This window comes from Drosophila innubila (assembly GCF_004354385.1).
Source record: "Drosophila innubila isolate TH190305 chromosome 2L unlocalized genomic scaffold, UK_Dinn_1.0 4_B_2L, whole genome shotgun sequence".
Classification (NCBI taxonomy): Eukaryota; Metazoa; Arthropoda; class Insecta; order Diptera; family Drosophilidae; genus Drosophila; species Drosophila innubila.
This window is the reverse complement of record NW_022995372.1, coordinates 23904750-23919412: the sequence shown is the minus strand read 5'-3', so window position 1 is coordinate 23919412 and position 14663 is coordinate 23904750. Positions and strand designations below refer to the sequence as shown.

General features: G+C 36.3%; 2 protein-coding genes across 2 annotated transcripts; one reads left to right on the top strand and one right to left on the bottom strand.

The window, feature by feature from the left end:
• Positions 1 to 347: 347 nt before the first annotated feature.
• Positions 348 to 1166, bottom strand: LOC117780891. The gene has a single exon (XM_034617579.1). The coding sequence runs from the start codon at positions 1124 to 1126 to the stop codon at positions 386 to 388; it is 741 nt and encodes a 246-aa protein (XP_034473470.1). The 5' UTR covers positions 1127 to 1166; the 3' UTR covers positions 348 to 385.
• A 3519-nt stretch (positions 1167 to 4685) lies between these two features.
• On the top strand, positions 4686 to 6531 carry LOC117780613. The gene is made up of 2 exons (XM_034617210.1): positions 4686 to 5019; positions 5077 to 6531. The coding sequence occupies exons 1-2, from the start codon at positions 4760 to 4762 to the stop codon at positions 6449 to 6451; spliced, it is 1635 nt and encodes a 544-aa protein (XP_034473101.1). The 5' UTR covers positions 4686 to 4759; the 3' UTR covers positions 6452 to 6531.
• The last annotated feature ends 8132 nt before the right edge of the window (positions 6532 to 14663 follow it).

Genomic DNA, 14663 nt, shown 5'->3' with positions numbered 1-14663 from the left:
CAAATATAATAATTAAGCAGCATTATTTTTGACAAAACAAATGTCCGATTAGTTGCCTCTCCCTCTCTATAATCGCTCCGACAATCGCCAAAAGACAATTGTTTGGTATGGCGCCCAACGCGTGTGAGTGTATATGTGTGTGTGAGTGTGTGGCGCCCAACGTGGCAGTAAAATGCATTTGTGCATAGGAATTAATTACGCATAATGACAATTTGATAAAATTGAAAAATTACATTTTATTTAAATTGATTTATTGTAATTAAAAATTCTATAATGGCCTCGGACACAACAACGCGAACAATGCAAATTTTTATATCGTTCTCAAATCGATTGTTAATTTTAATGCTATTTCTAATTACAATAAAGTCAACCACAAGATTGAAGCTTAATAATAGTAAAACATGTACGAGACTTTCTGCTTTAGCCACTGAAGAAATCCCGTTTTGGCAACGCGTTGATTTGGACGAGATATTGTCAAATTAATTGGATTGATCGACTCTGCCACAACTTGTTGCAATGCTTGTGGTCTTACATTCACATTCTCCATTTCGATAGCACATACTGGAGATTGGCAATCGTTAGATGTCGCATTGTTATCGATAGTATTAACTTCTATTTTGTACTCCAAACTTGTTTCGAGCATTGGATTCTCTGGCTTCACTCGGACCAGAATATCGCCGCCATATCCTATTTTCTGCCCATCATAACTGAGAGCTATTTCGCAGTCTGTAATACTCAAATACTTGAGATACATTAAATTTGATTCTGTGCAAATCTTGTCTGCAACATGTCCGATATCGAGAAAGAAACTATAGACAAGTCCGACTCTCTCAACTTGATAATCGCTCACTGAAATCCAGAATGGATTCTCCGACGTCTTTGCCACTTGCACTTGTTGCATGCCACTCGTTTGAGAAATCTGCTTAGTTTTCTTAGCTGATTTAGCTGCCTTTAACTGTTGCTGTGTTTCTGTTTCTCTCTCCATCTCTCTGTCTGTCTCTGTCCCTTTCTCAGTCACTGTTACAGTCAGCGTCTGTTGAAAGGACTCTTCTACGTATCCTTCAATAAAAGGTGGCAAATATGCATTGTTCGATCGATTTTTAAAGTCTTTCTTATACAATGCCATATTGTAATGAATACTTTTTTCCTTTTTCGGTATTATTTTTGGAAAATTATAAATAATGTTGACAACATGAATGTTTTATGAATATAAAAACCTAATTCTAAATTCATGACAAATTTTTCTTTGGTGTAAAAAAAGAAAATGAAATATAATTGAAAAAAATACTTATGATAATAGCAGGTATTAAAGTCGTAATCAAAACCATATCCTTTAGCCGGTATTGACCAATTAAAATTGGTAACCGTAATTGAAACCCTAACCAAAACAAAACTTTTTTATAATACCGATTCCGAAGTATCGAAATTATTTAAACCGAAATAACCGATTAGTAATCGATAAATAATATTGAAATACTACCAAAGAACATAATAGTAGTTTCCGGCATTACAAATAAACCATCAATTAAAATGAAAGGAAAATATAAAATATTTAGTTCTTTGTGAAAAAGAACATTCCAAATATGATTGAAAACTACCTGTGAAAAATTTTGAAAACATTGAAACTTTCCGGCAAGATCAAAAGCTTCGCTGGTTCCACTACATTTACGAATAATTTCATCGAATTAACGGTCGATCTTTTTATTTTTTTTTTTTTGGGATTTTGACCGTACGTAAATTTCATCAGATATAAATACAAGTTCAAAGCATTTTCTTCTCTAATACAAATTGTCGAGTCAAACGCGAGTCAATAAAATATTAAGAATTACCGTTATTAATATGTGCGTGGAGGTAATACCCTCTCCTCCCTCCCCTTGCCGCCAGAGGGCGCCACTATGCTGGGTAAGTGGTTGCCACCCACAAAGCACCACAAAGAAGCCCACACGGAAGTGTCTATCAATTCGAATCATCGAAGAGTTCCAGAGATTAAAGGCGGACCAATTGCTTCCGTGGACTTCAAACGATTGGAGTTTGTGTTGCTGTTGTTGTTGTTGCTGACGAACCTGTTGATGCCACAGATTAAAAACTGAACAATTGTCTTATATGTACTTATGCACAGAAAAAAAAAACAATCAAAAAGTTCACCATTTAAACTTTCATTTAAATATTTTTGAGTGCTATAAATTTAAATCGCTGTTATAATATGGTCATATTAATATTTACATAAAATTATGTTTAATTAAACTATAAATCCATATTAAATACATACATATACGTTATATACTTTTTTATATTATAATTTTGTAATTCATTTCAAATTACTTAATATTTAAATTATATTCAAATATAAATCGTCACGATGCTTAAAAACTTAAACCGACTTAGAAAATACATCAATATTATTGCCAAATATCCGAATTTTTAAATAAACGATAACATATAAGCTAATTTTATTATGCATTTTAGCTTGAATTAAAAAAAGTCATTTATGAACTTTTATAATAAAAAGTTAAATCTTCGAACTTAATATGACATTTGTAATTTTCCATATTTTCCATTTTTAAGTCAGGTGTTCTCAGCGAATTAAAAAATAAATAATGTTAATTCCAATGTAATTAGACAAATATTTAATTATTCAACACACTTTTATTTTCTCAGTGTATACAAATTTTCTTTCAAAATCGGTTTATTTGTTTGCATTTCGTGGACGTCGGCGGCCTTTGAACTCGCAACTCTATTGAACTGAGGTGTGAACTGATGGATCCAGAGATTGCGAGAGTCGCTCCAACAGATCTGAGAGTCCGAAGGTGTTAATCATCCGCGAATCATAATTTTTGTACCAAATTTTAACAGATCAAAGTCCACTTCAATTCGTCAGCTGATTAAATAATATGAACTATTCGTTCTATTGATAGACCAATTGAATAGTTTCAGAATTCTTATTGAATCACACTTAATAAGTAGTAAATTTAACCCAATTGGGATACAATAACTTTCTTATCCGATAAGAGATCAAGCAAAATTAAAAACAATTATCTTTTATTCCTAGTAAAATCTGTTTAATGTTCTAGACAGAGACGGCTGTAATTCTCAGCTCATCTTACTAATCAGAAATATAGCGAAATATTCCAAGTTGTAGTTCCAGTTGGATTATTTCTAGTTAGATAATATCTAGTAAGAATATTTACACCAATGTAATAAGCTATCGAATATCCTTTTTACATTTACAATTCTTGCTCGCTTTTAAATATTCTTTTTCCATTTGTCTTTTACTCTTTGTCAAATGGGAGGAGAGTGGGGGGTAAAGCCGAGGTTGGAGGTCGCCGGCGCTGCTGCAGTTGGCGTCGCTGCCGACGTTTGCCGGCAAAGCTTGCATATACAGCGCAAGTGTGTGTGTTTATGTGTGTGCTTGTTTGTATTAATGCACTCAGCAGAGCGCCAACAATAACAACACGTTGGCTGCCGCTCTCTCGCTCTCAGCTGCACAATAATGCTCACCAAAAACGAGAGAGTCAGTTGGCATTGTTGCTCTCTCTCTCTTTTTCTCTCTCATTTTCCCCTTTTGCAGACGCTGCGCTGTTTCATTGCCAGCACGTTCCGCACTTCCCCAAGACATTACCCCTTTTAGCAGACATTACACGCGCTCTTCCGCTCTTTTACTGTCTTTGCTTGTGCCTTTTGTTTTCGTTTATTTTGCTTTCCCCTATTTGGCTGGCAATGCGCTGCTTGCACCTATATGAGCAGCGCATCGTGCCATCTCGTTTCGTCGCCCAATGAGCTCGGCTAGTCGCGCGGTTTGTTACGTTTTTTTTTTGCTTGTCTCTTTTTCTGTTGCTTTTGTTTTTGCCGCCTGCGCTGCTTTGTCTTGTTGTGTGCGTTAATTGTTTTTGTTGTAGCTACTGCAAGCACACACACACACTCTCGCTCACAGTCTCATCTTTTGACATGTTTTATTGTTGCACTCTTCACTTGTCGTTTTAGTTTTTTTTTTTGCAGTTGTTTTTACAGCTTCCTTCTCTAATTGACAATTATCAATCGATGCAATGCGATAATTATCGGCTTCGATAGAAAGGGGACAAACACGATATATTAATTTTTAAAATTTACAGAGGATTATCGAATAATTTGTAATATTTAAAATTTATATTTGTATTTTATGGTATTTAAAGTTATTTTTTGCAAAAAAGTCGTGTTTATGAAAATTAAACAGCTTAGCGTTTAAATGTGATTAAGTTAATAATTAAAAATTGTTTGTTAATGAATATATTGGATTAAATAATGCTTATTAACTAAAAAGTACTTTCAAATATTGGTATTATTTTTGAAGTGAAAAAGACTCATTAAACTTTAGTCCAAGATATTGAGATAATTAATAGTTAAAATTTTTGAATGTTTCAAAGTAAATTAAAATAAATTACAAGAAATAAAAGAAAATTATTTTGGATTTATTATATTAAAATTACTTTCTAGTATTTCAATTGAAGGATATTGGAATACTTTAATATTTTCAATCTAAATGAGAATAGTTTTGTATCTGTCAAAATTTAAAAATAAAAATGGGTAAGAAATTCAAGTGAATAATATTGGATTAGGTAAAAGACAAAAGCAACTTTTTGGTATTGAAAGGATTCTGCAAATATAATTCGAGTGGTACACTCACGCTCAAGAAATCGGAATAATTTAACAATGAAATGTGGATATGTTTTACAATATGTCAAATTGAATTCGAAATCTGGTTTCATTTAGCAGAATTCGAAAAATGTGCTTTATAAGGAATGGAGGTGCATTATGTTCGAACCATCGATTGGGCTGCGATCTGGGCAAGTGCTTCCAAAGACTGACAATCGGCCAACGTTATTGCATCCCTGGTGGCGACTGTCCAGCCAATTTCCAACCAGATTGTCCGAACAATAGTCCCAATGGGATATCCGAAAAAACAAAGTGGATGTGGAGAAATCGGGTGTATATACCGGAGAAAAGAAATCGGGAATTTCGAGGATTGTCGCACAAGGATTATTGGTATGGTACGAACTGTAATATTATAAAGGCATTGGGCAGAGCAATGGGTCTCCATAGGGATGTGATCTTTGAGTTCCTCTACTCCTTGACCTTGCAGAACTTTGGGAAGGTGTTGAACCCTCAAGGTCATGCGTGGAACTCCTGTCGTGTGCCTCTATCGAATTTCGATACTTGCGATTATTATATGGGCATCTTCGATTGCGATGGGAATTTGAGGAATCCATATCATCCAGAAGCGTTGCTCAAATTGTTATCGGTCATGCAATTGATGCTGAAGGGGGAAAGAAAAGAGGATAAAGGAGCAAGGCCAAAAATCGTTGATTCAAATTCGATTCCTGAAATAAACCCCAAGCGAAAATCTCCGGCATTTAATCGGAGAATCGCAAATAAGGCAGGCATCGGACCCGATTCCTTGGCCCGGGCAAACGGACGTAGACGGCGCTTTAGGATGGGCGAAAAGTACCGTTTGGAGGGACCTAGGGGAGAGGTAAATCCCCTCTTTGCTCAAAGTACATGGAATTGCTATAGCAGACGCTTTGCACGGATCTTTGGTCCAATTGCTAACAAATTGGGAACTTCTGAAGGTTCAAAATCCAGCACAAATCTTCAAGTTGTTAGCAAGGGGACCAAAGTATTTTGCGAGACGGATTCTCCTCTTGAAAAGAGAGAAGAAAGGGCAACAAATCAGGAAAAGAAGAGAGAACTCGACAAGCTGTTATATGGAGAAAATGGTGAGTTTGCCAGCGATGGTGGTGAGTTTGAAGACTGTCTTCGGCGCAGGGAATTGATGAACTTGATACAGAGCGTTAAGCAGAAAACATCGATTCAAAAGGATGTGAATTCTTTGATAGATGCCGTGAAGAATCTTGATCTGAAAATGGCCGTAAAAAACGACGGTGCGTTAGCCAAAGGAATATCCCATCGATTATCAACTGATTATTATAGAATGGCGGCCAGGAATAATCTAAATACCAAATCCCAAATTCCAAATAATGAAATCGGACGAACAGGATTTTTGGAGCCCGCAGAATTGGAAAATAGACTTCCATCCGTGAACCGTGAATTATTCGATCAGACATCTTCAGGAAAAAAGACCTCTATTGGTGTTCCTGATGAGCAATCAAACAGAGCTCGTTACTTTTATGGAGCACAAGTTCCGATATTACTTCATGAACCCTTTGATCGCACCAAACCAAAAACCTGGATTCGTCGTCATCCAAAAGCGAGCCGAATGAACGAAAGGGACGAAATCGTCGAAGAAGGCGTCATTCATCGATATAAACGACAGACGGTTCGAGGGCAACTTGACAATGCCCGAAGAGATGTCTCCGTTCACACTGTGTACAGTTCGGACGGCGCTATAAGTTCACCGAAACCTCTTTCCGAGCCCAAAAAAGCACCCAAGAGGAAAATTCAAAAGAAACCGTATTAATCGATTTGTAATTTTGTTGATGAAACCAGTCAAAATTATAACCAACTCAAGTGAAAAGAAAATAAAAAGTTTTCAACAAATGTAAAGACTAATAAAATGTAATAGAAGAATTGGGAATACTTTCCTCTCAAGAGAAAAACTCACGATCGCTTTGTAATTTTCTTAAGGAACCTATCAAATTTGATATCTACAAAAATTAATTGAAGTAAAAAGATTTCAAAAAAGTTAGGCTACCATTCACTCAACTAGAATTCACTAAAATCAATAATCAAGACAAATATTCACAAAAAGAATTATTTGTAAATTGCGTTTAGGGACTTGTAATATTTTTATGGAAACCAAATAAAAAAGATTCTTGCATTATATGTTTCTGCCTCAAACTTCAAATTAATCAAAAATAAATCTCTGACAAATCCCTGCAGTTTCGCCAAATTTTAGGTAGTTTCTAGACTAAATTTAATTTTTAGTAGAAGGGAAAATCTCTGGTTTTTTTTACCACTATCCAGATATTAAAATAGACCAATATAATATATCAAAATTAAATCTCTGACAATGGTCTGCAGTTTCGCCAAAGTTTAGGTAGTTTCTAGACTAAATCTAATTTTTGGTAGAAGACAAAATTTCTACTTTTTTTTACCACTATCCAGATATTAAAATAGACCATTATATAAATTTTGTCCCAATTCTTATTTCAGCCCAATTTAACCACAACATTTTATTCCCATTTTGATGTTACACATAAATTGGCATATGAAATCCAGGTAAAGCCGCTAACACAGCTGTGCTACTAAATCATTATGATTATGCCGAGGCATTCATGGACGCACTCACACTCATTCCGGGAGCTACAGTATTCACTCCAATGTGAATTCCATTTTATTTTTAGCAATTCATCGGCTGTTTGTATTTTTGTGATTTGCTTTTATGACGTGTAGTAATTTGTTGGCTCGTTAAGTTGCTTTAATAGACCCCCCACCCGAGCAACCCTATTCTATCCGAAGTGGTAACCCTACCCTCCCACCCACAATTCCCTTTCTTTCCCTCCATCTCCATTTCTTCTACAATAAATCCGTTTGTTGCATTTGTTGCCCTTCGATGCAACTTCCAACTTTTTACACAGACTAAAAAACACAAATAAGAATGCAGTTATTGAGTGTGCCTGACTGGTAGATACCCTGCATCTAACTTGGGTGTTCCTCACCACAAATGCGAACGTACTGGTTGACTAGCAGATACTCTGTCATTTATTGATAGTTTTCATTTATTTAAAAAAAAACTCTCTAGTTCAGTGTGATCGACTGCTAGATACCCAGTACTTTGATTAAAGGAGACATTTCACAAATTTATATAAGAAGACATATTATATACTCTTCAATTTATTCTTATAATTAATGAGCTAGAGTAGAAGATACCCTGTAATAGCGTTCGCAACGGGTAGTGACGCTCTAGTGGCTTACACCTGAATAGCGAATACTCTGCATTTCGAATAAAAGTTAATATAACCAAATTAAGAATATTTATTTAGTCACATCGACTGAGAAATACTCTGTACATAGCTTCAAATTGACTTCAAAAAATAAGTATAAGTTAGTTAAGTGTGTATTACGCCTTGAACTATGATTGTAAATGTCCTTTCATTAGAAAAGATTGATTTGGTGGAGTATGCTTGACTATCAGATATCCTGTGCACCTGATAGATCAGAACCGTTCATACAAACAAATAAATTATATTTCATGATACCCTTTTCGTGCTCTTTCTACAGGGTATACACGAATATATTTTATGGCCAGCCAAAGAGAAATCCGAACAGAAACAGAAATATTTTTTATTGCACCAGAAACACTCAATAAAAGCGAATTATTAGTGTTGAATTGTTGTTGCCCCTCTGCAGCATCCATCTATATATTATTTTTAGCCCTTTTTTCGTGGTCACCCCACACTTTCTACCCCCTTTCCCAGTCCACCTCTCATCAGCTCGAAATGCCCATTTGAATGGGCAATTCCCGGCACTTTCTCGGATTTTGTTGTTTAGTTTTGTATGTTGTTTGTTATTGTTGTCCCTCGGATTCGAAGGTGCAAATGCACTTTTATTATACATTTAAAAACCAAAACGCGTTTATAGTTTATGATCCTGTCTTTCTATTGTTATTTGTTGTTATCACATGTTTGTTAATTTTTCTTCTCTTTTGCTGTGTTGTTGTAATTTGTTGATTTATCGATTACAAAAATGCGATTTCGAATATGTGTGTACATCTATTCATACATATTTTTTATGGCTTTTACATTTCGCGAATTTTTCTCGTTTAGTGCTTTGATTAATTGGCACTTACTTTGCCGAAATGGCATTTTGCTAGCCATAGATGATATTTATTGAGAGGAATTTGAGAGCATATAGTATAGATTGGTAAATACAGTGAAAGCTTGCTAAGTTCAATTTATTATAATTTTAATACAATATATGAAATTTTCATATATACATAAATAATGAAATAATAAATAGATAGGGAATTATAATTAAAATAAGATACAGAATATTTTAAGAGGTTACGTCATGCCCATATTGTTATTCCCCTTGGAAATGAGTCAAGTTTTGACGATGTTATGAGTGTTTAAAGTTTTTGAAAAAAATTTTAGTGGGTTGGTATTAAAATATTGGAATTTGATCGAAGAAAATTAAATTTTTTAAATGAACAAGATTTAAGTGCAGCGTTAATTGAAAGGAAAAATCATATTCGAAATTAAATTTCGCATAGAAATCGATCTTTACAAATAGTTATGAAAGTTGAGAGAGCTATGAAAGTCAAAAATTTGTACTGGGTATCTGCTAGTTAACAAACTACTACCAACTTCACTGCATTGCCAAACTATTCTATTCAAATGTCTGACTAAGAGTTATGCCATCAATCAAAAAACAGGAAGGCAGCAGATGAGTTGGAACATGTGTGGAATGTGGATTGTGGAGTGTGGGTTGTGGGCTGTGAGTTGTGAACGTGTATGTCGCCTGTCAGTGTCTGACATCATAATAGTGTCATTGTCAGCAAAGCAATTGCAGTTAGACGGGAGACTGGTGATTGGAGATTGGAGAGTGCAGTGGGAAGCGAGTCAAAGAACTGCCAAAAAAAGCGAACGCAATCATAAATCAAAAAGGAGTGCAAAAAGCTAAACAAAAACAATTAGAAATAAGCGCCAAAAACTAAACGCATGGCCAAAAAGGATGACAATGTCACTGTCGTTGTTGTAGTTGTTGTCGTTGCTGTTGTTGTTGTGTGCTCTCCATATGCCAGGCATAAATAAACAATGCAACAAGGACAACAAGGACGAACGAGAACAGGAGACAAACAACAACAGTAGCAGCAGCAGCAGCAGCAGCAGCAACAACAACAACAACAACAATGGGGCAACGACAACATTTCATCAACGCAAACGAGCGAAACGTTTATCAACTGCTCAAATGGCCATTAAATGTGTTGTGCGTGAGTGTGTGTGTGTGTGTGTGTGATGGCATCAGCAGTATCAACACCCAGTTGGGGCAGCCTGTGTGTGTGTGTGTGTGTGCATGGACACGGACTATCTGCCAGGACATTCATCAAACGATAAATTGAGTGAATGACTTCATGAGCGTTGCAAAGGGCGCACTTCCTACCCCCACCTATCCTACACCTCCACCCCTTCCCCTTGCGCCTCCCCCACCTCCTCTCTTTACTCGTCACCCGTGCGAACAATTGGCCAGTGTCCGTTTTCTGGTAGGCGTTTGCCACGCCCTCACACACTGTCTGACTTAAATTGCCATCACATCCTGTCAGGACTCGAGTCTCGCTCCATTTTGCAATTGTTTCTCTGATTGGTATTCAGTTGCCATCCACACTCCCCATCCACACTCCACATGGCATCCACATGCTGCGTTGCACTTGGACAACAACTCAGTTATCACTGGACACACAGTGGAACAGTGCTGCCATCCGTCAGGCATACACTCTTTTATCCTTGTTGTCCTGACATTCACATTTTCGACTGTTCTTTTCGCCTGCAGTCGCCTTAGGCACATCCATCATTTGGGGAGGACTTCGTGACGTAACGTTAGTGTTTTAATGGACTCCACTTGTCCGCTTTGATCACTGACCAGTCAACAAGGACAACAACAGGACAACTGCTGCTCCATCTGCTACGTGTTGGCAGCTACAGTTTGTCCTGTCTGTCAGTTACTCTTCTTCCATTTCTCCTTCTCCTTCTACATTCTCTATTGAATAGAGTCCATTCGCATCTTTTTTTCCTGCTTCTCCTGCACTTCCATTGAGTCATTTGAATGTTTATTTGCCTCGAGAACCATTTATCCTCACAGAGTTCCTTTTTTTTCTTGAGAGGAGGTGGCAACTCTGTTGCAAGTAATCCATCAATTCAACTGAATTGCTATTTGAATGCTGTTTCAAATGCAATCGAAATGTTTGACATCAGTTGTAAACTTGACAGTTCCATAATCTAACTTGAAGTTAATATAAGTTTAGAAATTATGAAAATTAATTGAAATCAATTGCCAACTTGACAGTGATTAAAAAAAAATGTATTGGAAACTCTACAGATTTTTTGGTTTACATATAAATAAAAATATCAAAGACTATTAGAAATTTATTTTATTTTTTGTATATTAAGTTAAGTTTCAAAAGCTATTAATTAAAATCTTTCTATTTATTTAAGTATTTTTTACACCGAATTTTCTTGAGAAATATTGATAAACAATATAAAAAATTCCTGCTAAGACTTTACGATAAAATTATTTTCTGCTAACTGATATTGTACAATCTCATAAAAGCAGAGCCGTAACATAGAGTTAACAGCGACGTAAAAGACTCTGCTAAGGTATTCTCTTCAGGCAGAAATGCTTCCTTTTAAATGAAAGAATAATATATAAATATATTTTTAATTTACATTTTCTTCTACATTTTTTCAAATGCTCAACTCAATGGACTATCCTTGCGTATTTCCTATCCAACCCACTTGCCTTTTCTCAGAGCTGTCAAATTGTATATCGATCAGCGATAAAACGGATATGGTATCAATATTATCTTGGAGTATTTTTGTCGTGTAGCTGTCAACTGGTTAATGAGCTTACAATGAAATCTCCATTCAAGTCGAGTCGTGTGTCAACTGACTTCCTGACGTTAATCGGGGGACAAGTTCTTTAAGCGCTTAATGCTGATCGTGGCGCTAATACAAACTAATTGGCATACTTAAAAACGATAAATCGAAACTTAAAATCAAAAAAGCCAAAGGCGGCATCGTCGGTAGTGCGCCTCACAGAGCGATCATTGAAAATGATCTAATGAATTTTCACTTAATCCAAATCAAGTGACGATCAGACGGCAATCAACGACAGTCGCCACAGTCGCTACAGTCGCTACAGTCGCCATCAACAACATGTTACCCATGCAACTTTTAGTTGCATCTGTTGCCGTCGTCAACATTGTCTGCAAATGTGGCAACCTCATGAGGTTGTGGCTGCAACGTTCTGTCGTCGTGCTCTGTCGTTGCTTGTCATAATCCGATCAGCGAGGCAGCAGGGAGATCAGAACAGGCAAGGAGGATGAAAGCATGATCTGTGAGGTCGTCAGCACGATCTCAGCCTCCTCAGTTTGTGTTGATTTCCATTTCATTTCATTTCATTTCATTTTACGCTAATAATTCACATGACAGATGTTCAGCCATAATTAGAGATTAATTGTTCTATTCATAATTGGTGCAGGGCCTTGATATTTTTGGACATTTGCAGGCAAGCCGCAATTACCACAAGGTGGGGTGCAATTATATCATGTGCCAAGTTTCCACTTGAATGCTCTCCAAATCAAGACTGACGGCAACAGTTGCCAATGCGGAACTATCAAAATTTTGATGAGTTTCTATTTAAGCTGAGGTAATCCCAAGGAAACTCATTCAAAACTATTAATTTACAACATTCTGATACTCATTTTAGTTGTCATTTAGTTTTTAGTGAAAATACCATATTTATTATAGATTTATAACTTCCTGCTCACTTAGTTAACTATCTGAACTCGGCTGTCATTCGAGCTAAGCTGCTGAAATTTGGCAAAGACCAAGTTGCCATCAGAAAATCTTTTATTTTATATCAAAGATTGCTCTAAAAAGTACTCTAGTTACTTTATGTTAGCTTTATGCAATAGTATTTCATACTTAGGTTATATACGTATATATATGCAGTGCCATAAACCATACTCACATCGGACCATATACATAAATATTTATGTATTTCCGATATCAGCTTTTTGTGTCGAGCAAATCGTTGCAAATCGACGCAAAGTGCTCTAATTTACGTCAATTTGCACAGAGAGACGAGCGAAAATGTCGCACAATTAGGAAAGAAATATGAAATTGTTGGGGAAAATTGGTCGCCAAGCCCGAAAACTCCCCAAACCGAATTGCAATTCGATGGAGAGCTCAGGGTAAGAACATAGCATAGAAACATGGCGGCAACATGATAGCTCCACAAGCGAAATAAAATTAATTTATGAAAACTATTTACACAGGACGTTGGACAGCCGAGAACGATAAGGACAACCCCTCTTCTTTGAATGTCCTGAGTCCGTCTGACCCTCTGGCAAAGAGTCCATTGTCCTGCTCGATGGATAGACACGCGCTCGTCATAATTCTGTATAATCTATGTACGATTTGAGTAAAAACAAAGGAAAGCCAAACATAAATTTCACATTTTATGTGCGCTTTTCCCATGGCTTGGCCACTTTTCTTCTGCTTCTGCTTCTGCTTTTCCTTTTCGCTTTTCCTTTTCAGTCTCGACTGTGGCCCTTGGAGACATTTTGTGCGCTATCATTAGGAGAAATGAAATATGCTTTGCTGCTGCTTCGTTCTGTATCCTATTTGGATTTGAGGGGTGGGCAGAGGGGGAGACCATGTCCTGCGGAATGTCAAACAAATGAGCCAACCATCAACTTTATGGCCAAATAGCACAAATTACAGAGGCCAAGCATGAAAACACAGACAAAAATTGACTGCAGTCAAAACAAGAAATACAAAGTGAATCAACTGAAACATAAAATAGAAGGACATTTCGTCAATATCCTGCACATGACATAAATAAACCCAGGGTTACCAAACCCGAAATGAACATTATCTGAGATACAAATCGTGCTAGGTCAGATTTAAAGTTGAGGTATTTGTTTTAAATGAAATATTATGAAATATTAAATCGAGTTGGAAAAATGGCTAAGCCAGTTTTTAGGTCCTTTTGAATAATGAACATTATCTGAGATACAAATCGTGCTAGGTCAGATTTAAAGCTTCAGTTGAGGTATTTGCTTTAAAAGAAATATTACAAAATATTAAATCGAGTTGGAAAAATGGCTAAACCAGTTTTTGGGTCCTTTTTGAATTAGTTTTTACCAAGGAAAGAAAATCTGGGATTCATAAACTTTTATATCATCATAGGTATCATTTGTTATTAAGAAGATAAAGTTGAATCAGACGAAATATTAACTTCAGTTTTAAAATAATATGTTTAAAAAAATGGTCTTAATATCAAGATGTTTCGTTTTGTTAAGAATTTTTGACGTATTATTTAGACGAAAATCTTAAATTTTAAATTTATTTTTAGAATTCAAATAAAGTAAAGTTAAAATTTGTAATTCGTAATTTAATTTTTAACAGATTTCCCTGTCAAGCTATACAGAAGTTAAGAGTAAAATACAAACTACAAAATGTGTGGGATAATTTTTTTTTCAACCCGATATGTATTAGGAGACTTTCTCTATCTCTCTCACCCTCTCTATGTGGATTGATAGTTATATGTATAATGCGAGAAGTTGCAGCCCCAGTCCTGAGATTTAACTTGAGCACACCCCTTTACTATGTTCCCTTCTCCATCCCCTCTCGTTGTTATCTGCAGCTTGACAAACATTCCAACATAACCCATTGGGAGAATTTCATTTGCTTCTCCGTCTCGCTTCTCGCTTCTCTCGCTCAACTCGCTCGTCAAGTGTTGTCTCGTTGTTTGTTTTGATGGAAGCCAACCCCCTCCCTACCCTTCTACTCCACCTCACCCTATGGATTCCCCCACCCTTTATAGTTGGGCAAAAGTTTGTGCTCAAATGTGTGTGTGTGTGTGTGTGTGTGTGTCCGTTGAGCTCCGTGTCCTGTGCTTATTTCGTCTGTTCACGTGTCCACTTGTCCATTATCCTTGTGGCGCAT

Bases quoted from the DNA above. Each gene is read 5' to 3' on its own strand.
- LOC117780613 (XM_034617210.1), top strand. From the start codon at position 4,760: ATGTGCTTTATAAGGAATGGAGGTGCATTATGTTCGAACCATCGATTG. The intron at 5,020-5,076 runs GTATGGTACGAA...GGGTCTCCATAG, and splicing joins TTGTCGCACAAGGATTATTG to GGATGTGATCTTTGAGTTCC.
- LOC117780891 (XM_034617579.1), bottom strand. From the start codon at position 1,126: ATGGCATTGTATAAGAAAGACTTTAAAAATCGATCGAACAATGCATAT.